The sequence below is a fragment of the Monodon monoceros genome, unplaced genomic scaffold, assembly GCF_005190385.1.
Source record: "Monodon monoceros isolate NGI ecotype Baffin Bay Population unplaced genomic scaffold, NGI_Narwhal_1 Super_Scaffold_18, whole genome shotgun sequence".
Lineage (NCBI taxonomy): Eukaryota > Metazoa > Chordata > Mammalia > Artiodactyla > Monodontidae > Monodon > Monodon monoceros.
In genome coordinates, this window is record NW_021703774.1 from 23,768,393 (window position 1) to 23,795,093 (window position 26,701).

The following is a 26,701-nucleotide window of genomic DNA, read 5'->3' on the forward strand; positions in this document are numbered from 1 at the left end:
GGAGGGGCCTAGGGTTAGCAGAACTAAAGTAAATGGTAACATAAAACCGAATCAGCCTAGAGGACTTTCTGCTAAAAGCTTTCACTTGTTGAACACTGTCCCTCAGGGAAACCAGACAACTAGTAAAGAAAGAGAAAAGAAATGAAAGTGAAGAAGTCACATATTCGTTTTCCATGTGGGATTTATTTTCTTCACTCCTCCGGAACTGTGGAAATATCTCAAGTACAATAATAAACAGTTCAGCTAAAAAAGGAACAAACAAGAGTCTCATAAAAGGTATAGTGTATAAATCTTAAGATCATTAACATAAGCAGTTGAAAATGGTATATGACTTTTTAGACAAGCCCTATTATGAGTAAGTATGCCTAAGTGGAGGGAAGTAAAGCACAGAAAGACAAATGGATGGAAGGATGTTTGAGAGATAATATAAATAGATGGCTTCTAAAACAGATAAAGAAAACAAGCAGTAAGGGAGATGTCTGTGGGTCAAACAGTTTAAGATTTATCTTTATTTACCGTTCCATCTTCCATCAGCTTCAGACATGAACCAAAATCTGCTAACCGAATATGTCCATTCATATCCATCAATATATTGTCAGGTTTGATGTCCCTGAAAAAAACAGACGCATTCAATTTTTAGTTGGGAAAAATAAACACAATCAGTTACTTGGTAAGATAACCATTTTGTCTGAAAATCTCAACTTCTTTTAAAATTAATACTCTAAGAAAATATATTTCTTTAGACTATTTCTTTATGGGTTCAAATCCTAGCTCTGATTCATATTAAAACTTTTTTAAACACATGCAATTTCACTGTCCTGGAGATAAAAAGTACTGTGGTAATTTTCACTGAGGTTAAATCTTACCATTCTTCCTTTAGATTTGCACAGATTCCAATGTGGCCATGGTAGGCCTATTTTCTGCATACAGAGAAGAGCCGTAATTACTTGATACCCACAAAACATACTACCTTCTAGCCCATGAAACTGAACAGAGAAAAATATACTTCCTAGACCCTGAACATGAATGTAAATAAATACATTTTCAATTACTGCAGGTCATGACAACACAAAAAGAATTGCTTCACAAAGCTGATTCGGAAAACGACTGGAACTACTTAATAGTGATCTATATTATTATATAAAGCTATTTACAGGTGTTAAGTCAAAGGCTTGTAAGATATCCAAATCTAACTAATAACAAACTAAATCATGCCAGTTTTTCTGTTTGTTTTTACATTTGAATAATAAAAAGGGTTGCAAACCTTTGTGGCAGCTAACCCACTAAAAAGGCAGAGTTGAATAGTTCTGACAGACTATAGCCTTCAAAGCCTAAAATATTTCCTATCTGGCCCTTTATAGAAAAAGTTTGCTGACCCCTGTTACAGATGATAGATGATTGCTTAATACAGACAGGCAGATAGACAGACTGAAAACAGCAGCCTGCATAGGAACTGTCTTCATAGTCCTCCATATTTGAATTTATAACCTCAACACTCAGAAATGCTATATTAAGAAAAGATTTTTCTCTTGTTCAGAAACATCAAAGAAGTACACTTCAGTGCTGGAAGGAGCCTTAGAAATTACCTAGACCATTTTTAGATAAGGGGAAAACTGTATTTTATTCTTTATTTTTAAAAATATTAAACTGCATAGTCATTATACATAACTGCTACTGGTAGAATTCTCAGATTTTAAAGGAGACTAAAGGAGTTACAAAGACAGGATTTATAAACATCAGTAATACTTTTGGCTATGTAAAAACCAGGAAATATTAAAACTTAATAAGAGAAATAAATTGTATTTATACACTTATAACAATTAATAAAATGTAAAATATTTAACAAGACATTATAGATAGTACTGCCACTCCCCAAGTATCTCATTACCCTTCCTGATATCACCCCCTTCCTCCACTCCCCAGAGGTTAGCAACCACAATCCTGAATTTGGAGTTTACTATATCATGCATATTTTATATTATGAGTACATATACATGTAACCATAAGACTATATATTTTTCTGAATGTCTTTAAACTTTATAATTGATACCATACTGTGTGTAGCCTTTTGCAACTTGGTTTTATTCTAATGTTACGTCTCTAAAATTTATCCACGTTGATACATATTGTTCTAGTTCATTAATTTAAATGCTGCATGGAATATTTTCACGGATCCAATTTATCTGTCAATGCTCCTGATGAGGAATTTGGATTGTTTCCAACAATTTTAGATTGTTTTAGATTTTTATTTTGCTAGTACACAAAATTCCAAAATGAATATTTTTACAAGTACCTCCTTGTACTCATATGGGAACATTTCCCTAGGTTATCTAGGAGTGGAATTGCTATGAGAAAAGACATGTACATCTTCAACTTTACTAGCAGGATTACTACTAAGGTTAAGACTCTTTTTTACATTATCAAGGGTCATCTTCGATTCCTCTTCGGTAAAATGCCAGTTAAAATCCCGTGCCATTTTTTTATACTGTGTGTGTGTTGTTTGTTTTTGGTTAAACTTCAGGAATTTCGTTTCCTAAGATTTAAGTACATGTGTTACAAATCTCTTCTCTCTGCATGTGGGCTTGTTTTTCCACATTGTTTATAGTGTCTTTCTTACTCATAAAAACATTGTTTAATGCTAATGTAGTCTTATAATTTATAATTTGTATTTTTTCACTTTCTTCAGCTTTACTGAGGTATAAATGACAAATAAAATTGTAATATATTTAAAGTACAACATGATGATTAATCTGATATACATCACATTGTGAAAGGATCCCCACCACTGAGTTAACATATCCATTATCTCATCTCACATATTTACTTTTTTTTTTTTTTTTGGAGCAAACACTTCCATTCTACTCTCTTAGTAATACAATATTATCAACTATAATCACCATTCTATACATTAGCTCCTCAGACCTTATTCATCTTATAACATAAAGTTTGTACCCTTTGACCAACTTCTCCCTATTTCCCATACCCCCAGCTCCTGTCAACCATCATTCTACTCTCAGAATTTGCATTTTTTGTCCTAAGAAATCTCCCTTATCCTCTCCTTCCAGGGCTCATAAGGAAAGTGTCCTATATTTTCTTTTAAAAGTTTTAAAGTTTTACTTTTCATTTCAAGTCTTTAATCTCCCTGGAATTAATTTTTCTGTGTAGTGTAAGATAAAGGCCACACTATATTTCTTTCTGTCCCAATACCATTTATTGAATGACATCCTTTCGCTACTGATTTCTAATAGCGCCTCAGTCAGAAATCAAGTGCATCTGTTTCAGGACTTCCATGCAATTTTAATCAAAAGTCTTTAGAACGAAAGGGAGTCTATTAACAATGACCAGGACAATAGGCATGAACTGGAACTGTCACAGGCAAACAGAGGTATGCTCACCCATCTATACCTAGGCTACTGTCTTAATTATGAAAGCTCTATAATGACCTCTCTATACCAGTAGCCCATGTTTTTAAATTGCCATGGCTCTTCCAGATAAATGCTAGAATTAGCTTAATATGTTCCATAAAACATACTGAGATTTTGATGGGAATCACAATGACTTCACAGATTAATCTGAAGAGAAATGATATCTTTGCAATGTGACTCTTCCCATCCATGTATCAAGTTAATTAACATTATAGACACATAATTAATGTATATAAATACCTTATATATTAGTTATGAGTCTTCTTTTATGTCCTTCAATAATATTGAATATTTTTCCACAGAGAGCTTACACATCTTTTGCTATTGATAGTCTTGGATACCTTACAGTTTTGTTGCTATTGTGAATAGGATTTTCTTCATAGAAGCATTCTCATTTTGCTTCCAATTTTCATGGGAATGTTTCTCATATTTCACCATTAAGTGTGATCTTTGGTTTAGATTTCCAGTAGAAACTCAATATTAGGAGAATTACCTTCTCCTCCCAAATTGCTAAAAGTATCAGGAGTGGATATTCAATTTTGTTGTCATTTTTGGTATTGAGTTTATTTTCCTCTTTTAACCTATTAATACAGTGTGTGTTACTCTAATAGATTTTCTAATGTTGAAACTCCCTTGCATCCTGGAATAAAACCTACATGGCCATACTTTTTTTTTTAATGTGCCATCTATCACTGAATCTAAAACTCCACTGACTATAAAGATGCACCATTATGGCATGTGCCACTAAAAGAGAGAATAAATTGACTACTATAATTTTAGAAGCCATTTATTTAAAAGTTACAGAGATATTAAATTGAAAAATAATTGAAATTGAAAAATTGTCTTAGCACTCATAATATATACACTGCTGAATTTGATTTTTTTTTTTTTTTTCGGTACGCAGGCCTCTCACTGCTGTGGCCTCTCCTGCTGCGGAGCAGAGTCTCTGGACGCGCAGGCCCAGCGGCCATGGCCCACGGGCCCAGCCGCTCCGCGGCATGTGGGATCCTCCCGGACCGGGGCACGAACCCGTGTCCCCTGCATCGGCAGGCGGACTTTCAACCACTGCGCCACCAGGGAAGCCTCTGAATTTGATTTTTTAAAACTTTTATTTTTAGGGACTCCCCTGGTGGTCCAGTGGTAAAGAATCCGCCTTCCAGTGCAGGGGATGAGGGTTCGATCCCTGGTTGGGGAACTAAGATCCCACATGCCACGGGGCAACTTAGCCCACGCGCCACAACTACTGAACCTACGCACCTCAACTAAAGAGCCCGCATGTTGCAAACTACAAAGCCCACACGCTCTGAAGCACGCGCACCACAACTAGAGAGAGAAAAACCCGCATGCCACAACTAGAGAGAAGCCCACGCGCCACAACGAAAGATCCCGCATGCTGCAGTGAAGGTCCCATGTGCCGCAACTAAGACCAGACGCAGCCTAAAATAAATAATTAAAAGTTATTTTTAAAACTTTTATTTTTATATTCATAAGTGATATTGTGCTATGTAACATTCTCTTCTTGTACTACCCTTTTCAAATTTTGTTGTTAAGGTTTTACTATCTTCATAAAGTGAGATAAATGGCTTATCAAAATTTCAAAAGAAATTTATACAGAATTCAATTATTCCTTTCTTTTTTTTGGCCGCACCACGCGGCATTCGGGATCTTAGTTCCCTGGCCAGGGATCAAACCCGTGCCCTCTGCAGTGAAAGCACTGATTCTTAACCACTGGACCACCAGGGAAGTCCCCAATTATTCCTTTCTTGAAAATAAAAGAGAACTCATCTATAAAGCCACGTGGAGGCTGTTCATAGGAGCTATATTCGTAACAGCTCAAAACTGGAAAAAACTCAAATGACCATCAGCAGGTGGGTGGATAAACTGTGACATATTTACACAGTGGAAGACTACTCTAGCAATAAGGAAAGATCTGTTGATACATCAAATTGGATGAATCTCAAAAACTTTATGTTGATCAAAAGACATCAGACAAAAAAAATATATGACGTATGATTCCATTTATAAGAAGTTCTAGAACAGGTAAAACTAAGCTATGGTGATAGAAACCAAAACAACTGGTGATGGAGAGATAGAAGACGCCAACTGGAAAAGAGCACAAGGAAACTTTTAGAGTGATGGAAACATTCTACATCTTGATTTGGGATTGTGGTTACACAGGTATATACATTGTCAAAAATCATCACTGCACATTTAACACTTGTGGACTTTATCATATGTATTTCAATTTATAAAAATAAAAGGGGTGAAGACAAGAAGTACCTTTAAAAAATATGAGACTGCAGTCTTGTGGAGGGAGAACTTTCCATTACAGATTCAGTTTTTTTAAACGTTCTTAGTTTATTGAGATAATTTCTATTTCTTCTTGAGCAAGTTATAGCTATTTATATTTTCTCATATACATTTCATACACATTTTCAAATTTATTGGAATACAGTTGTTCACTGTATTCTATTATTATTTGTTTAATCTACAATATATAGCTATATTCCTAATATTATTTCTTTGTATCTTTTTTTTTTTTTTTTTTTTTTGTGGTACGCGGACCTCTCACTGTTGTGGCCTCTCCCGTTGCGGAGCACAGGCTCCAGACGCGCAGGCTCAGCGGCCATGGATCACGGGCCCAGCTGCTCCGCGGCATGTGGGATCTTCTCGGACTGGGGCACGAACCCACGTCCCCTGCATCGGCAGGCAGACTCTCAACCACTGCGCCACCGGGGAAGCCCTGTATCTTTTCTTGTATCTTGATAAAAAATAACACCTAATGCTTATTTAGTACTTTCTAATTTCCATGCAGTGTTCTAAATACTTTATGTGCTTTACTTATTTAATGTTCACAACAACACCGCAAGGTAGGTACAATTATTTTCCCCCTTTAGAGATGAGGAAGCTAAGCCACACAGTTAATGCTCAAGGTCACACAGTGATTGGAATCAGGATTTAAACTCAGGCAGTCTGGCTCCAGAAACCATACTCTTTGCTATGATCATTACTGCATATGATTCAATGTTTAATCCATTTCGAATTCTTCCTGGTACACCTTGGAAGGTATGATCCAATTTTATTTTTCCCACACACCATTCGTTGAACCTCTTATTTAAGACGCAACCTTCACCAGATGTTAACACTAAGTATTTGGATCTACTATAAGACTTTCAATTCGGTTCCATTAGTCTGTCTTTACACACAGTGGTAATATACTCTTAATTATTAAATACAGATATTTTAATATCTGGTAGGGATTGTCTTCCTCACTGTATATTTATGTTAATATGCTATATATTTCTTAATAAATATATCCCTAAGTAGTCCGTATTTTTAGATACCATACCTAGAGTCTTTTCTTCTACTATATCTCTTCATAATTATTGTTCCTTGCTACACTATAAATTCCACAAAGCTAGGAATTTTGTTCTCTACTAGATTCCCAGCACATGGAAAAGAGCCTGACACATAGTAGTATGCAATAAATATTTACTCAATTAATTAGACAACAAAAGCTCTTGATAGCCTTCTTGAACTTTCTTGCCATTTGTAAGTAGTTTTTAAGTTAATTCTCTTTGATTTTCCAGGTATAAAATAATATCATCTATGAATATCATCTATAAATGTTACTATTCTTACACTTTTAATTTTTTTCTTTTGCCTTACTGGCTAGTATTTCTACTACAATGTAAAATAATATTGTTGACAATGAACATCTTTGTCTTGTTTTGACTTTAGTAAGTTACCTATTTAGCATGAGGCTGACTTTTGAGGTATGAGATACAGGCACATACAGCATGTTAAGGAAGCATCTACCTATTCTTATTTTATCTAAAAAAAGTATTTACTAAATTCAACAACTCTTCTTGATTAAAAAAAAACAAAAAATAATTCTAAAATGCATATATTATATGTCTAAAATTTATAAATCAAGAAATAATAGGCTTAGATATCAGGACATTAGAGATATGGGTTAAAAAGCAACAACAAGAAAAACAGCATAAAGAAGTTGAATGTGGCTGCCACCAGGGGAGCGGGCATAAGAGGTATGACAGAGGGACTATTTTCAATATAACCTTTTTGATACTACTTGAGTTTTATTTTAACTATATGCAGTATTATTTGATTTAATTAACTGAAAACCAAAATACAGGGGACTTCCCTGGTGGTCCAGTGGTTAAGACTTCACCTTCCAATGCATGGGGTGCGGGTTCGATCCCTGGTCGGGTAGCTAAGATCCCATGTGCCTCGCAGCCAAAAAAACCAAAACATAAAACAGAAGCAATATTGTAACAAATTCAATAAAGACTTTAAAAAATAATGGTCCACCTCAAAAAAAATCTTAAAAAACCCCCAAAATACATGCATATAATGTCTGAGTCATTTAATTCAAGAATATGAAAATGTTTTGACTAAGCCACTATGATTATCTGCAGTCAGCAATATTTTTCAGTGAAAACAATTAATGGGTATCAAGATCCACAGATAAATAAGATCATGTTATAAAGATGGTACAAACTGGTCTCTGCTTTCCAACAGGGAATACAATTACACACTTCATGTAATACGTCGCCTAATGATTCATTCCACATACCTAGTGTATTCCATGGTTGAAAAAGAAGTCTCTCTGTTCCTCAAATGGTCTCTATTTGATTTGATGGAAACTCTCCTAATCTCCTGAATTAATAAAACCTCAGGAGTATTTGAACTATGAACTATTCCCTAATCACCTGTTAGGTTTGAAAATATGTTTTATTTTTTTTTTTGGTGGGGGGGAGACAAAGTATAATGCAGATATGAGGTAGAACTTAAAGAATTCATAAGAAAGAAACAATGACTTTTCTATCTAGCTGATATTAAGTATGACCTACATTACCCGGCACAAGGAAGGCCTAAAACGTATGTAAGCCCACACACTTAACCACCTCAAACAAAGGAAAACATGTCCCTTCCTCCTTTTTCAACCAAAGACTACAGATTGATCTTCTGTGGTTTCCTTTCTCCTTGAAGATTGTCTACCATTTTCATCTAAATCTAATCTAAAAATGTCTGGGAGAAAGTATACAAAATATGATCTGAATTGGGCCTAACATATACAGAAATAGGCCTGGTTCTTTTTGCACTTTAGGTTTTTGAAGTGTAAGCGAAGCGAAACAGAAGCTGCAGATTCAAATCCCCACAAATGTCAGGGGAGGTGTGGATACATCTGCTGACCAATATCCATCCTATGAGTCACAAATGCTCTTAACTACTTCATAAAAATGTTCTCACTGGAGTAGAGGAATAGAAAGAGATCCCAAGTGTAAAATGATAGAAAGATGGTTACACTTACATAACTGACAGGACCCTCAAACCCAAGAGGTTCTTTTCTCTCATCTAGAAGAGCCAGGATCAAAGAAAAGCAGGTGAACACCTATCTATTCTCTCTACAAATAATTTGATAATTGAACCATGATTTTGGCATCTTGAAGGCTACGTACAGAAGAAAAGGTTTAACAATCTGTAAGTAACAAAACCCTTTCAAGTAAAGTCATAGTTATAAAGTTATCTATCATTATTATATCTGCCCAAGAAAATGCAAGTCTTTATTCTTACATTACCACTGAAATGTATCATCAAATTTTAAAAGAAATTTGAGTGCTTAAAAGAAGTTCTTAAAAATTTTTTGGCTTTCCCATTCCCATTCATATGCAGAAAATATTCTCTTTAAGATGACAACCTTTTAATTGCCAAATCCAGCAGAATCTTTTCAGTTTGAATCCTATAATGATTTCTCTGTGACATCTGACAATGCTGATTATTCTCCCAACTCTACCATTTTCTCCTCTATTTTCTCAACTAAGACCAATTCTTCTCAGTCTTCTTTCCTGATTCCTCTTTTTCCAAAGTCATACTTCCCATTCCCCTAATGCTGTCCTTCCCTAAGACTCAGTTCTCAGCTGCTTTAAAGTTACAGAGAGCCTCTTCCCCAAAAGGCTTGTCCTTCTTGGGCAACCTATATCCACTGAATAATTTACAGGGAACTATAAAGACTCAGCCAATTTAATTAAATGAGTAACAATTCTGATGGGCTAAAGACTTTCCAGAACTCCTAAGTGGGGCTGGCTGAGGCTTTGGCCTGCAGTGCAAACTGACTTCTCCCTCTGCCTAACTCTGCTTCCTCCAGCTCCCCTCCCAAAGGTGTTAATCCTTAGTACATCTTGCATTATACATACATTCTGTCTCAGTCCCTGTTTATGGAAAATACAGTGTGTTGCATGGCAATGGATAAATGGAACAATGGGCTGGCAAATTCCATTTTCTGACATAAGAAGCAAAATAACATCTGGTATTCTGAACCACTCTGAGTCAGTGACATATTGCAAATAAGGTGGCAGCCAGCCAACCAGATACCAAGTATTGTCAATAAAGGAAGTGAAAGGGAAATTCGGGCAAAACATTAGTTCCAACCTTGACAATCCATGAAAACTAAGAAAGAGATAGAAATGTTTAGAAGAGATAAAAATCTCTACATTATCACTGTAAAAAAGTATTATTCAAGTTTCTTCCTAATTTGAATATGAATTGTACCACTTATCATGAATTAAAGTTTCTGTAATCTGCGGTTTTCCTGGTCCCCAAGGAAAAGCATTATTCTACTTAAAAGGAACATCTGACTTAAAACATTTGACTTAAAAGGAACAACATTATTTAAAACTCCAAGTCAAAATTAATATTTATAATGATACATATTTTTATTTGTAACATTAAGAATAAAAAAGCATCCCAAAACAATGACCACACTGAAAGGGCAATATTCTATAGGTCATTTTTACTTTAATACTTCAGTAGAATATCAGTACCAGAGCATGATTATTATAATTATTATTCCTATAATAGTAAAATGTGGATATAATAACATTAGTTAACCTTCAAAGCAGTAGTTTTCAACTCTGGCTGGACAACAAAATCAACTATAGAGGTTATTTAACTATATGTACCTCAGCCCCAGTCCAGACACCACAAATCAGAATACTGCATAGGGATTGGTTACTGAGAATACTAATTTAGGACACGTATCTCTCCTTCCATCAAGCTCATGTCAATGTCTCCGATTTGGTTCCTTTTCATCATTTATACAGGTTGGGGGAGTAGGCTCTCACAATGGAATGCTTTTATTTTCTGGTCTTCCTACTCCTCCTCTTTATATACCCATACAGAAGAAAATCAGCATATGGTATTATAATATTACAACTAAAATGTTTATTGGAAGTGTATATTAGGGCTTCCCTGGTGGCGCAGTGTTGAAGAGTCCACCTGCCGATGCAGGGGACACGGGTTCGTGCCCTGGTCCGGAAAGATCCCTTAGGCCGCGGAGCGTCTGGGCCCATGAGCCATGGCCGCTGACCCTGTGCGTCTGGAGCCTGTGCTCCGCAACGGGAAAGGCCGCGACAGTTAGAGGCCCGCGTACCGCAAAAAAAAAAAAGTGTATCTTAATTTTGTCAAATACATATTATATCAGTAATGAAGAGAAAATCCACACTGGTAAAATTATGTCACAAACTGCCTTTCTGTTAGTCATACATTTGAATTTTTAATAGGAACATTAATTTGAAGTTCATCTTACAATTTAAAAAAGTTATTCATAACATTCTGTCAATAAACTTTTCTCAAACTTCTTTCCCAACAGTGGCTGCCCAAATCCTGATCTTTTACATATCCTTCAAAAAACCATCTAGATGCAATCCACAAGAGGAAACAAGTAAAACTGACAACCCACACCTACAGTGTAACTCAAAGAAAGTCTACCACAAAATTAAAATCATTTCTAATTATAGAAATAAATATTCAAATCCAGCAGATCAAACTCTAGAGTGCATGTGGAAAGGAAGACCTGCGAAAGAGACTATGGGAAAAAGAATAAAAGAGCAGGGAGTCCAGGGATGATAAAATGTAGACTAAACTACTACCCACTGTCACTGAAAGAAAAAGCCCTATTACGAGTGGGGTAAGATGTAACAATGGGGGAAACTGGGTAAAGGGTACATGAGATCTTTTTGTACTGTCTGCAATTTCCTGTGAATTTAAAATGATTTCAAAATAAAAAGTTTCTTTTTTTTAAAGCCCGCCCCAAAATATTACCTTGAGAAAATTTATGGGCTTATTATCTTATGTCTCTCATTGTCTTGTTATACATTAACATAATCTCTTTAACACATATTTATATTTACTTAAACAATATATCACTAAAGAGAAAAACCTTCTAAAACTGTGTACCAGTCAATAGTATCTGATTTTCATCAGTGGACCGCCTATGATCTTGTCCTTGTCAGCCCAGTCGTTTCTCACATTCCCTTTTGCCCATCTTTGCCTCCGCTCCTCTGGATAAATCCCAGCTGGCCTAAATTGCAAGAATAATTGCCTTCTCTTCTGAGAACCACCTTTGACACTACAGGCACACCTCAGAAATACTGCAGGTTAGGTTCCGGACCACTTCAATAAAGCTGATATCACAATAAAGGAAGTCACATGAATTTTTCTGGTTTCCCAGTGCACATAAAAGTCTGGTGAGTGCGCAATAGCATTACATCTAAAAAAAACAATGTACACACCTGAATTTAAAAATGCTTTATTACTTAAAAATGCTAACCATTATCTTACAATGCAAGGTTGCCATAACCTTCAATTTGTAAAGAGCTCAGTATCTGTGATGTGTAATAAAGCAAAGCACAATAAAACAAGGTGTCGATCCCTATATTCCCTCCACCAGACCTATCTTGCTAAAGCTCTATAAAAACTGCCTTTCTTTCCTAAGGTAATGTCTAAGTCAGCTTGGGCTACCACGACAAATACCATAAACTGGGTGGCTTAAACAACAGAAATTTATTTTCTCACAGTGCTAGAGGCTGGGAAGTCCAAGATCAAGGTCCAGCAGGGTTTGGCTTGTAGTTTTCACATGGCCTTTCCTTGGTGTGTTCACAGAGAGAGAGAGAAAGAGGGAGAGGGAGAAGGAGAGAGGGAGGGAGGGGGAGGGGGGAGAGAGGGGGAGAGGGAGGGAGAGAGAGAGAGAGAGAGAGAGAGAGAGAGAGAGAGGGAGAGAGGGAGGGCGAGCGAGCGAGTGCTCTCTGCTATCTCCTTTTATATGGGCACTAATAATCCCGTCATGAGGACCCTATCATAATGACATCATCCAACCTAATTACTTCCTAAAGGCACACTGGGGATTAAGAGCTTCAACATATGAACTGGGGGGTGGGGGGAAGACACATATCCTCATTCCATAGCAAGTAGAATATTCCTTGAAACTTCCTCATGTACTAGCACTCTGAATAAAGGCTTATGTATGCTTAGCACTTACCTGATTTTCTTCTACAGTTTCTATTAATTAATTAATCAACTAACAATTGAATACTATGTACCACAGGATTGTACTTGGTGCTAGGGTTATCAAATATATATCTGAGATTAACCAAGGCATTTCTACTGCTAAAATTAAATAATGAGAAATAGGGGGAAAATAGTTAGTTAATGGGTAAAACTTATCTATTTTAAAATACCATATAATTATATAAGAAATGCTAATGAATAATCATGAATAGCTTAATAGATTTTTCTTTTCAATAAATATATGACTTGATACTGTGATTTTTATATTATATATACACAATTCAGTCATATTCACTGATAACAACGGTTCCTTCAACATTTCATGGTGTTCCACAAAGTTCATTCAACACCTATCAGAACTCTGCATTGGTTTTAGATACCATGAAGCAGAAGTGAGACCATGTGAACCAAAACCCAGCATGTTCTGTTTCATAATGAAATCAGCCACCGACTTGCAAGAAAATGATTAGACATACTTTGGATACTTCTGAAGATTCTTCAAATCATTCTCAAACTGACGGTACTACCACAACAATATGAAATTACTTTAAAATGTATTTATATACTGTTATGTAGGCACTTCTGTCTTCACTGGAATCTATTTGTTTCAAAATTTATACTTATTCCCTTGACTTTTTTGATAAATACAATACCATATTGTAAAAGTTAACACATCCCTTGAAACGAGTAAATAAAGCACATAATCATTAATGAGTCACAGGTTTTTCTGGATCAGCAAGTAAAACTAACTGCCACATACTAAAGAGATACTCAAAATGAAAAGAATAAAAACAAGATGAAAGAAATTCACAGGAACATGGCTACTAAAGCCTGGTATACTTGTATTTTACATGCAAAGTAAATTTCAAGGCGAAAAAGAAAAGCACCCTTAGTGATGAGAAGGACCTCTAAATCATGACTAAACGAAAATTATTTCACCAGTAATATATAACAAGTAAATTTGTAATACTTCACTTCCCTAAGGAAAAAGGAAGTGAGGAAGGATGCCGTTATGACTATATAGTTCTTCCCTTCTCGCCTCACCTCCCTACCAGATGCAGAGTCCCAGACCAGGGCTCCAACTGTAGGAGCCAGAAGCAAGGATAATTCCTAAGAAGAATTTCTAGTCTTTAAAGCTTAATGTCAGTACTCCTAAGGGCCTGATAGGGTGAGTCGTGCCATCATTCCATCTAGTAAAACCAAGGCTGGCAGGGAATACTGCTGGATTGCTTGGTGGTTGAGATAGCCCACCATTTCTGTATCTATGCAACCCTACACTGCATCAATGCATTGAGATGGAGGCACTTGCTAGACTAGTGTTGCTGCTGTCAATTTGGACCAGCACAGTGGTCAAACCTAACATTCTTTCCAAAGGACCAAAAGTTTGGGCAAAACTAAGTGACAGAGAGAAGGAAAAGTAACAGCTAAGGATAGAAGAATGAATAAATGGGTTATGCAATAAGGGAAATACAGTATTATTATATTGATGCTCTGTGAGAGGCTCAGAGCAAGATATGATATTGTCTTGGGAGATGGGGATTGACATATATACACTAATATGTATAAAATGGATAACTAATAACCTGCTGTATAAAAAAATAAACAAAATAAAATTCAGAACAGATATGATATTGTCTCTTAGCTCAGTTACACCAAATACCAGAATGGGTGAAGCCGTACGTTGCTGAAACAACTTCCTGCTTTTGGAACCTGGCATGATCAAATGGAATTCTGCAAACCTGAGTGGCATCACTCTGGGAGACAATTTAGTCATATGAAATGATGATGGACTAGATGGCTGATGAGTCGGTGGGACACTGGTAATATGCCAGCATCTTTTTTTTTTTTTAATTTAATTTATTTATTTTTGGCTGTGTTGGGTCTTCGTTTCTGTGCGAGGGCTTTCTCAAGTTGGGGCAAGCGGGGGCCACTCTTCATCGCGGTGTGCGGGCCTCTCACTGTCGCGGCCTCTCTTGTCGTGGAGCACAAGCTCCAGACGCGCAGGCTCAGTAGTTGTGGCTCACGGGCCTAGTTGCTCCGCGGCATGTGGGATCTTCCCAGACCAGGGCTCGAACCTGTGCCCCTGCATTGACAGGCGGATTGTCAACCACTGCGCCACTAGAAAAGCCCATGTCAGCATCTTTTGACACACCATACTGCCATATGGTGTTAACACTGGCCTTGCTGATAAGATTCAACCACATTATGTAAACAGGCCTTTTGAGAATACTGATATTAATAATTAAGTGTATTGGGAGATTTAGTTAAAGCCTCCTCAGGATTTAATAAAATGATCAGCCGGAGGAAGAACGAGATTTCGTTAACCATCAGCTAGTTTCTATGCTAAATAAACAGTTGTGCACAAGTTTATCATATGGTACAAATAACAATAGATCAAAGGGGAAAAACAAGTAATTAAAATAGTAGTACAAAAATATGAGAATGTATGTAATGGCCTTATAAGATGAACTAGTGGTTTCTTTAAATTTATCCCTACCCAACACTGGGCTCCTCCAAATGACAGACATATTCACTATGACACTATTGCTGTGTCCATCATATAAATGCTACACTAAATGTAATACCCCCCCAAAATTATCATTTTGTTTTAAGAGAGCCTTGGCTGAAGGCCAGGAAGCGGCCTGTACAGTGAGGAACTAATCTTACCCAATGAGAGGTTTGGCCTTTGCTGCAGCTACTGGGAGGTGATCTCTAGGTTCTTGGAATATCATGCCTAACAGGAGTATCTTTGTCTGGGGCCTTCAGACACCAAACAGATTAACAATGTAATTTATGATGGATATAATGTATCTGGGCCATGTAGTATCAGTTTTATCTCCGAAAGGGACTGGAAACTAAAGGGATCATCCCAACCTCAGGGAAGGGCTGGAGACTAAAGATCAGTCCTGCAGGCAGTATGTGACTGAGCAACCCCCAAAACTCTGGAAACCAAATGCTCAGGTGAGTTTCCTCGGTTGGCAATACTCCATTCGTACTGTCTCATGGATGCCGGGAAAGTAATGCTGCCCTAATTTCACAAGGAGAACAGGAGAGAAGCTCTGGGTTTCGTACTTCTCCTGAAATCTGCCTTGGGCACATCTTCTCTTAGCTGATTTTAATCTGTACCCTTTCCACGTAATAAACTCTAACTGTAAGTAGAACAGCTTTCAGTGAGTCCTGCTGAGTCCTTCTTGCAAATTATTAAAACTAAAAGTGGTTTTGGGGACGCCCCGAACCTGGAATTGGTGCCAGAAGTAAGGGTAGTCTTTTGAGACTGTTCCTTTCAACTGTGGAGTTGGCCCAAATTCCTTGCAGTTACTGAAATGCCAAATGCACTGTAATATGATGACTATCTTTATATAAAATGATCCCTGTAATGGCGCACATCCCGACTTCACCTACAACTCTTATTTGACAATTTCTAACTATAAAATTATCTATTCTTTAGTAATTTCAAGATATTATACAAATACCTCCTCCATTAGCAGCATCAAAAATTCTAGTTTTTAAATGAGACTCAGGACTGTGGGGGACTGAAAGGAGTTTTATCTTAGCATCAGGCTTCAAAGTTTTTCTATCTCATAGTAAAAGTGTAATGATTTTACATATACCAAGAGAATAACAGACAAATCATACCATAAATCCAAGCTTAAAGAGACGAAATCCGCCTGAAGCCCTCGTGGAGGCTGAGCACATAGCTATCCTTCATAAAATCTTATGGGATAAGGGATAAAAAAAACTCTTTAGAATTGAATTCTGTGTTATTTCCCTCAACAACTTCTATTAAAATAGGTTTGATCCATTTCCTGTAATGCATCAGTACACTTTACCCAAGAGTTAACCATATTATATAAAACAGTACTAACATTAAGTAGATGAGGTTAATAAAAACTGTAATTATAAATCCTGAATATTGAATAAATTCCATGGGGAAAAAGTACGAGTTATGAGGAAATCCATGAATAACAAGCGAATTATTTTTTGCCTTTTATTTTTGGACTAGGGTAAGGAGAGAATACTTCAAAAAAAATACTTTCCATCCTAAGAATTTATTTAAGCCAGTACTTAATGTTTAAAACAAACACAGCAAAGCACACATACTCCATTACGTTCCACAAAACCGACCTAATTTGCCTTCAGAGACAGATTCTATCCAACAAAAAGTTAGTGTGCCTGAGACCTTAGGATCCTCGTCTGATCTGAAATGTGAGCATTTTTATATGAATAAGCTATACCAAGTAAAACAAGTAAAGGTAAGCATGAAAAATATGAAAACATAATGACAACTTCTGCTCATTAGTTATTTTTTCCTGGTTTAGGTTCTTTACTTTTAATTGCAAGTTCTACCTCATGTTTCTTTACTTGTACCTATATTTTGCCAGTGTTTTACTGTATGCATTTTAAACTACCTAAATCCATTATGGAATGAGGTGAGAAAGAAAGGAATAAATTAAATGACTAGATACATAACTACACTATGAGGAAATACAATCCAGTGGGCGCTACACAATAACTGATGTAACTCTTTTTTAAGCCTATGTGTAGTCTAAATACTAGATGCAACAGTAACTGTTCCTAAAATATGACTTGACAATGGGAATGCTATGTTGCAGCAACCTATTAACCCGTAACCCAGTAACAAGACCTTGAAAAAAACACAAGGTTCTAGAGGAAGAAAACCTCCAGAGGTACATAATAAAATATATCCACTGAATACATTAGATGAAAACATCACAGTCTTTGCCTCCAGAAGCTTAAAAACTAGTGGAAAATATGAGGCAAATATAAAAATAAATAAGTAATTTGATAATGTACACTATCCTATACCTTAACGAAGCATGTAACAAATTACAAAGTGATCATTCATTACACATATTCTTTATATTAGTTCTTGCATATATATATTTGTTTACATTAGTTCATCTGTACCATCCTTAGGAATGTGATGTGCCTTGAGTGGGTCTATATCCCATAATTGGGTTGAGTATAGTGGACCCTTTAGATATGAAAACTCATGTCTTTTAGCTCTATAGATGCTTTCAAGACTACTTCATTATCCTTGCTATTAATTGATTATAAGGTGCTAAGTGTGATTTTCTTTGAATTTATATTGTTTTGGTGCTGCAATTGTTGATTCTATAAATTCATATATTTCTCCAAAGTTGAGAAGTTTAGGGCTGTTCCTAAACTTCTGTTCCCTCCCTGCTCTCTTTCTGGGACTCCAATTATATATATGATAGATCTTTTTATTCACCTTTATTTTTTCAATCTTTTCATCTCTGTTCTTCATAGGATACTTCCACTGATCTATATTCAATTTCACTGACTTTTTCCTATAAACCTCCTTTTGATATTGAAACCACTCAGTGAATTTTTTTTAGAGATACTGTATTTTTCTGCTCTGAAATTCCCATTGGTTCTTTTATATTATCTATTTCATTGCAGAGATTTTCCATCATTCATTCATTTCAAACGTGTTTTCCTTTACTTTGTGGAGTATATTTAAAATAAGTCCTTCTTTAAAGGTTTTGTCTGATAATTCTTAGTCCTAATGACTCTTCAGGTGGATAAGTCAACTATTTTTTCTCTTGAGACTGAATCATAATTTCCTGATAGATTGAGTAATTTGGGGTTGTATCGTGTGCACTGTGATGTTATGTCATGTATACTCTGCGTTCTATCAAAAATCTCTGGAAAATGTTAGCGTTTTAGTTTTAACAGACAGTCAATGTGGTTGAGACAACACAACTGAACCTCAAAAATACTAAGCTAAGTGAAATAAGGCAGCCAAACGAGACATGTTATATGACTTCATTTACATTAAATGTCCAGAACAGGCAAATCTATACAGATAGAAAGTAGATTAATGGTTGCTTAGGGCTGGGGAAATAGGGGAATAGGGAGGTGAGAACTTAAAGGTATGGGGTTTCTTTTTTTTTAAAGAATTTTACTTATTTACTTATTTATTTATTTTTTGACTGTGTTGGGTCTTCACTGCTGCGCACAGGCTTTCTCGAGTTGCGGCGAGTAGGGGTTACTCTTCGTTGCAGTGAGCAGGCTTCTCATTGCTGTGGCTTCTGCTGTTGCAGAGCATGGGCTCTAGGCATGCAGGCTTCAGTAGTTGTGGCTCGCGGGCTCTAGAGCGCAGGCTCAGTAGTTGTGGTGCACGGGCTTAGTTGCTCCACGGCATGTGGAATCTTCCCAGATCAGGGCTCAAACCGGTGTCCCCTGCGTTGGCAGGTGGATTCTTAACCACTGTGCCACCAGGGAAGCCCCTGGGGTTTCTTTTTGAAGTGATGAAAATGGTTTTGGGCTGAGGTGGACAGAGTTCCCAAGATGGTGGAGTAGGAAGACCCTGAGCGCACCTCCTCTCATGGGCACACCAAAATTACAACTATTTATAGAACAACTATTGATGCAAAACTGGAACCTACCAGAAAAGATCACTACAACTAAAGATTTAAAGAAGGAACCACAATGAGTCGGGTAGGAGAGGCAGAGTCACGGTATAGCAAAGGCCCGTATCTCAGGGTGGCTGGCACACAAACGGGAGGGTAATTACAATTGCAGAGGTTCTCCCCAAGGAGTGAGGGGTCTGAGCCCCTCATTGGGCTCCTGAGCCCAGGAGTCCCTTATTGGGAAGAGGAGCCCCCAGAATGTTTAGCCTTGAAGGCCAGTGGGGCTTACTTTTGGGAGACCAGAGGGCTGTGGGAAATACAGATTCTATTCTTAAAGGGCACACACAAAATCTCACATTCTCCAGGACCCAGGCAGAAGCGGTAATCTGAAAGGAGCCTGGGTCAGACCTACCTGCTGACCTTGGAGAGTCTCCTGGAGAGGCAGGAAGTGACTGAAACTTCACTCTGGGGACTTAGATACTGGCAGCAGCCAATCTGGGGAGCTCCATTCTACCACGTGGACACTAGTGCTGGCAAGCACCATTTTGGAATCCTCCCTCTAGCTTATTAGCCCCAGGATCCAGTCCTACTCACTAGCAGGCTGACACAAGCTTTGGGACACCCTGTACCCCACAGCCAGCTGTGTCAGGAGCCAGCCCCATCCACAGCAGTCTGACACCAGCTCTGGGACCTCTAGCCCTGCTGCCAGACCCCAGGACCCAGCTCTGACCACCAGTGGGCCAGCATTAACCCCAGGACCTGGCTCCACCTACCAGTGGGTGAGCAACAGCTCTGGAATTGCCTAGACCCAGACCCCACCCAACGAGCCAGCACTAGCCCTGGGGCCCCCTGGAGTTCTACAACCATCTGCCTTGTGATATGGCCCGACCAACCATGCCTACAAGACCATCCACAGTATTCAGCCCACCACAACAGAAGGATCCACACAGCCCACACAGGGGTACCCCTACAGCATATAGCTCTGGTGACCAAAGGGGAGTCACACAGGACATCTCCTACAGAAGGCCGCTTCTCCAAGGTTGGAAAATATAACTAACCTCCCAGATACATAGAAACAAAGACAGCAAATTAGGCAAATTGAGGTGACAGAGGAACATGTTACAAATGAAGAAACAAGATAAAACGCCAGAAGAATTAAGAAAAGTGTAGACAGGCAACCTACCCAAGGAAGAGTTCAAGCATGAACTCTTTCTCTCAACAAACAAAATGAACTCTTTATTCCCAACAAACAAAAGCCCAGGACCAGATGTCTTCACATGTGAATTCTACCAAACATTTAAAGAAGAGTTAACATCTGCACTTCTCAAACTACTCCAAAACACTTAAGAGGAAGGAACACTTCCGCTACATCCTACAGGTCCAGCATCACCCTGATACTAAAACCAGACAACAATATCACAAAAAAGGAAAACTACAGGCCAATGTCACTGATGAACATAGACGTAAAAATCCCCAACAAAATATTAGTTAATCATATCCAGCAACACATTAAAAGGATCATATACCATGGTCAAGTGGGTTTTATCCCAGGGATGCAAGTATGGTCTGCAAATCAAAGTGATATACCACACTAACAAACTGAAGAACAAAAATCATATGATCAGCTCAATAGATGCAGAAAAAGCTTTTGACAAAATACAACACCAATGTATGATAAAAACTCTCCACAAAGAGGGCATAGAGGGAATATGCCTCAACATAATAAAGGCCATATATGATAGGCCCACAGCTAACATCATACTCAGTGGTGAAAAGCTGAAAGCATTTCCCGTAAGGTCACGAACAAGACAAGGATGCCCACTCTTGCCACTTTCACTCAATATAACATTAGAAGTCCTAGCCACAGAAATCAGACAAGAAAAAGAAATAAAAAGGATCTGAATTGGAAGGGAAGAAGTAAAACTGTCACTTTCTGCAGATGACATGATACTGTACATAGAAAATCCTAGACACCACCAAAAAACTACTAGAGCTCATCAATGAATCTGGTAAAGTTGCAGGATACAAAATTAATTTACAAAAATCTGTTGCATTTCCATACACTAACAACAAACTGTCAGAAAGAGAAATTAAGGAAACAATCCCATTTACAATCTCATCAGAAGAATAAAATACCTGGGAATAAGGCTAACTAAGGCGGTAAAAGACCTGTACTCAGAAAACTATAAGATACTGATGAAAGAAACTGAAGACAATACAAACAGATGGAAAGATATACTGTATTCATGGAGTGGAAGAATATCATAAAAATGACCATACTACGCAAGCCAATCTACAGATTCAATGCAATCACTATCAACATACCCATGGAATTTTTCACAGAACTAGAACAACTTAAAATTTGTATGGTAACACAAAAGGCAAAGGCAAAGGCAATAAAAGCAAAAATAAACAAATGGGATCTAATTAGATTTAAAAGCATTTGCACAGCAAAGGAAATCTGACAGAATAAAGAGACAACCTACTGAATGGGAGAAAATATTTCACCAAAACTGATATGAGCAATAAGGGGTTAATATCCAAAATATATAAACAGCTCATGCAACTCAATATCAAGAAAACAGGGCGGGCTTCCCTGGTGGCGCAGTGGTTGAGAGTCCGCCTGCCGATGCAGGGGATACGGGTTCGTGCCCCGGTCCGGGAAGATCCCCCATGCCGCGGAGCGGCTAGGCCCATGAGCCATGGCCGCTGAGCCTGCGCGTCCAGAGCCTGTGCTCCGCAACGGGAGAGGCCACAACAGTGAGAGGCCCGCGTACCGCAAAAAAAAAAAAAAGAAAACAAACAACCCAATTTAAAAGGGGGCATAAGACCCAAATAGACATTTTTCCAAAGAAGACATACAGATGGCCAACAGGCACAAAAGAGATGCTCAACATCATTAATCAGCAGAGAAATGCAAATTAAAACCACAATGAAATAATCACCTCACACCTGTCAGAATGGATAACATCAAAAAACCACAAAGAACACGTGTTGGCAAGGATGTGGAGAAAAGGGAACCCTCATACACTGTTGGCGGGAATGTAAACTGGTATAGCCACTGTGGAAAACAGTGTGGATGTTCCTCAAAAAGCTAAAAATAGAACTATCCTATAATCCAGCAAGTCCATGCCTGGGTATGTATCTGAAGAAAACAAAAACACTAATTTGAAAAGATACAGGCACCCCAATGTTCATAGCAGCATTATTTACAATAGCCAAGATACGGACACAACCTAATTGTCTATCAATAGATGAATGGATAAAGATGTGGTATACACACACACACACACACACACACAAAATGGAATACTATTCAGCCATTATAAAGAGTGAAATTTTGCCATTTGCAACAACATGGATGGACCTGGAGGGTATCATGCTTAGTGAAATAAGTCAGACAGAGAAAGACAAATACGTATGTTATCACTTATATGTGGAATCTAAAAAATAAGATAAATGAATGAATATAACAAAAAAGAAACAGGCTCACAGATATAGAGAGCGGACTAGTAGTTACCAGTAGAGGTGGGGGGTAAGATAGGGGTAGGGGATTAAGAGATACAAACTACTATGTATAAAATAAACTACAAGGATATATTGTACAGCACAGGGACTACAGCCAATATTTTATAATAACAACAAATAGAGTATAATCTATAAAAACTTTGAATCACCATTTTATACACGTAAAACTAATATAATATTGTAAATCAACTACACTTCAATTAAAGAAGTTTTTAAATATAAAAATGGACTGAGGTGATAGTTGCACTTATCTGCGAATATAGTAAAAACCACTGTATACTTTAAATGACTGACTAGTATGATATGTAATTTATATCTCAATAAAGCTGTTAAAGATGATTATTTATAATTTAATCTCACAGCAATTTTTACGCAGATCCCCTGAATACCACTGGCAAGTTATACAAAAAAACAGAGATCATTCTTTCCTAAGGGTGAAAAAAGTTTGGAAAAAAAATCATATGAAGCAGCAATACAACAATGATTTCAAATGTTAATTATCAAAGGTAATATCTAGTGCAATTATGAGTAGAGCCAACAAAAGCTTGTGATTTTTATATCATTTTTTTAAATTGCCTTTGAAGGGTTTAAAATGGAGAGGGAATTCTCCATTTTTTTAAACTGCTTTAAAAGTTTAGTCTACCATGATCTGACTATATGGATATCTATTTTCACTAAGAACTTTAAAATATTTTTTCCTTTTGCAAAATGCTAAGTGCTCCATAATAAAGGAAATTATCTCTGCAGATTATGTACACATATCTAATTCTCTCTAAAAGTATACAACTTTAAAGTGTTGTATACTTTATAATATCATTGAAGTTTGTAACAGAACAATCTGCCAACCATCAAAGACCTTCCCTTCTCAATCAAAGTAGTTTCAAGCAAGGTACTTCAAGGCAAAATGTGCAGTACTCTTAAAATGGTGTTATAGAAAACTATTCTAGAAACAGAAATCAAGGTAAGAGCTTAGTCCCTGAAGGACACAGGGTATCAGAAGGTGACATTTTGGTTATCTATGTAGAGTATCTATATGGTACTGAAGAATACCACAGGAGTCCTCATCTTTCCATTTCTGTCATCTGAAACTAAACCGCAAGATAATCAAACACAGTATGTGTAATGAGATCAATGAATTAGACTGTTCTAGTGCGATTGTGTGTCTTTCATTATTAGCATTTTTGAAGTTGTAGCTGACAACTCGAACACAAAGTCTACTGCTTAGTTTAGTTAGCATATTTATTCAGAAATAAGTTGGGTTTTTTTTCAACCTATAATTAGGGCTTACTTTACCATAACCCAGTATTTGGCACACACTTTAATCAACCTGAGTCAGATACACCCAATGATGCTGTGTAGTTGTTAGAAATAACCTCTATTCACAAAATTTTGCATATAAGCAAATAAATGATTGAAAAGAGAGGACATACGCTGAAAATGCAAACTGCTTATTCAGCAAATAACAAATGGAAATGCTGGCATTTCAAACTTTAAGGTGAAAATTAAAGTGCACCTATGGCAAAGTCTAATATCTGAGTTGAGAGATGACTGAAAAGAAGATATTTTATGACTGCTAAAATAGCATTTCAATAAACGCGGGGGGGGGAACCATTTTGTTAAAAGCAAAGGGAAAAAATGGACATGCTTTTATAATGCTGATATTTTTTGATACAGTTGACCCTTGAACAACGTTTGGTTTGAACTGGGTGGGTCTACTTACACATGACCTTTTTAAAATAGTAAATATTACAGATGGAGGAACCTCAAATATGGCAGAACTAAGGATAAGGGTGGAACTAAGGATACAGAGGGCAGACTATAAAGTTATAGGTGGATTTTCAACTGTATGAGTGTCGAAATCCTAACTCCCACAATGTTCAAGAGTAACCTGTGTTGTATTTTTCTAAGTATTCAAGTGCTATCTTTAACATTAAAATAACGATAATATATTACTTCTGAACCTTAATGGTCATTCTCTGTGTATCGTGTTTACTTGGGTTCTCCTTCCTTAGCTAAGCTAATTCAATCTCTTGAAATGTCTTCTTCCTATCATATACGTGGCTTTTTCCCAAGAGGTCTTCCTGATTCACCTGTTCGCCTAACTTATTTATTCTTTTATTTTACATCTCCACAATGTTTAGTATACAACTTTACTACTTTTTTTAACATGGTTTTGTCATCATTTAATTGCTCTCTATTATTACTGTTAAATTTATCCATGTAACTTCTCAAAATGAGGGGGTATTTCTTTCATTTCTGTTGTCTCTCTCACCCAAGAAAGTAGCTAGAACACTGGGAAAACAGTACTGATTGAACAAAACTTTCACGATGAATGAATTTACAAAATTAAAAATTTGTCCAACTTGGGCACAACTATGAAGCATAAGTATTTTGTTAAACATCTTCTTTCAAAAGACAATAAATTGAAAGTAAAGAGCATATTATATTACTTAACATAAAAGCAAGGGATATCTTACAGCTGCCCCCAACACCCGGGACAGAAGTATCCACAGGAAAAAGAGATTATTAAATGTTTGCTTGAAATGTGTCACCTAGGACACTAATGTAATTAAATATAAAGGGAAAGATGATTTACATTTTTTTTTTTTTTTGCGGTACGTGGGCCTCTCACTGTTGTGGCCTCTCCCGTTGCGGAGCACAGGCTCCGGACGCGCAGGCTCAGCGGCCATGGCTCACGGGCCCAGCCGCTCCGCGGCATGTTGGATCTTCCCGGACCAGGGCACGAACCCGTGTCCCCTGCATCGGCAGGCGGACTCTCCACCACTGCGCCACCAGGGAAGCCCAATGATGATTTACTTTTATTTCCCATAAGACACCTTATCTACACTCTCATTATTTTCCTCCTAAGCTCTGGCTGTTCCTAACCTCTAGCTGTTCCTTCTTAGTTTGCTTCCTTGACTACTCCTACTCCACCCAGTCTCCAAAAACTGGAGCTCTTCAGGGCTCAGTCCTGGATCCTCTTCAATACTGACTCTGTTTCACAGAGTGAACTCAGCTTATCCCATGATTTGCATATCATCTATGTGTTAATGGCACCCACATACTTGAATTACAGAGATCAGCCTTACAGGTGGTAAGAAAAATCACTTCCTGGCAGGCCAGGAGCCTAAGCAAATCTGTCAATCTTGAGGAATTCACCAAAGTTTATAAGAATTGCATATGTAACATAAAGAACTTCTTGGGTTTGGTTTCCAGACTTCAGAAGAACAAGTAATCAAATTACTTTTTTCCTTAAAATCTTATTATTTTGAAGTCACTGCACACTCAAAGCAAATTGCAAAAACAGTACAATGAGTCCCATTACCCTTCTACCCAGCTTCCCCCCTTACTCCCTATAACATATTATAGCTGTAGCACAATAGTAAAATGAGGAAACTGACACCTGTACATTAATGTTAGATTATAGACCTTAGTCAGTTTCCATCCTTTGTTTCAACCTTCGTGTATGTGTATGTAGTTCCATGCAATTTTATCCCACTCACAGATTTGTGTAACTACTACCACAATCAAGATACACAACTGTTCCCTCACCACAAAAAAGAACTCCCTCTTGCTGCCTTTTTGGCCACGCAGCGCAGCATGTGGGATCTTAGTTCCTTGACCAGGGATCGAACCCATGCCCCCTGCAGTGGAAGCGTGGTGTCTTAACCACTGGAGCACTAGGAAATTCCCTCATGCTGTCTTTTTATATTCCCTCTCACTCCCCACACTCTTCCCTGCCCCCCTCCCCTGGAAACCATTAATCTGTCCTCTATCTCTGTAGTTTTGGTATTTCAAGAATGTTACATAAATGGAATCATACAATATGTAACATTTTGAGTTTTAGTTATTTTCACTAAGCATAATGCCCTTAAGGTCCATCCAGGTTGCTGCATGTATCAGTAATTCATTCCTTTTTATTGTTGAGTAATAATCTGTTACATGTATATACCAGAATTTGTTCAACCATCACCCACTGAA

The 26,701-nt window shown here is 37.4% G+C and overlaps 1 protein-coding gene across 9 annotated transcripts in view; it reads right to left on the reverse strand.

Annotated features, from left to right (window-relative positions):
- Positions 1-26,701, reverse strand: part of CDC42BPA (CDC42 binding protein kinase alpha) — a 326,424-nt gene that overhangs the window by 167,046 nt on the left and 132,677 nt on the right. For all 9 annotated transcript variants that reach the window (XM_029230868.1, XM_029230867.1, XM_029230860.1 and 6 more), the window contains one exon: positions 517-610. In XM_029230868.1, the coding sequence (XP_029086701.1) occupies positions 517-610 (94 nt within the window). The remainder of the gene's footprint in view (positions 1-516; positions 611-26,701) is intronic.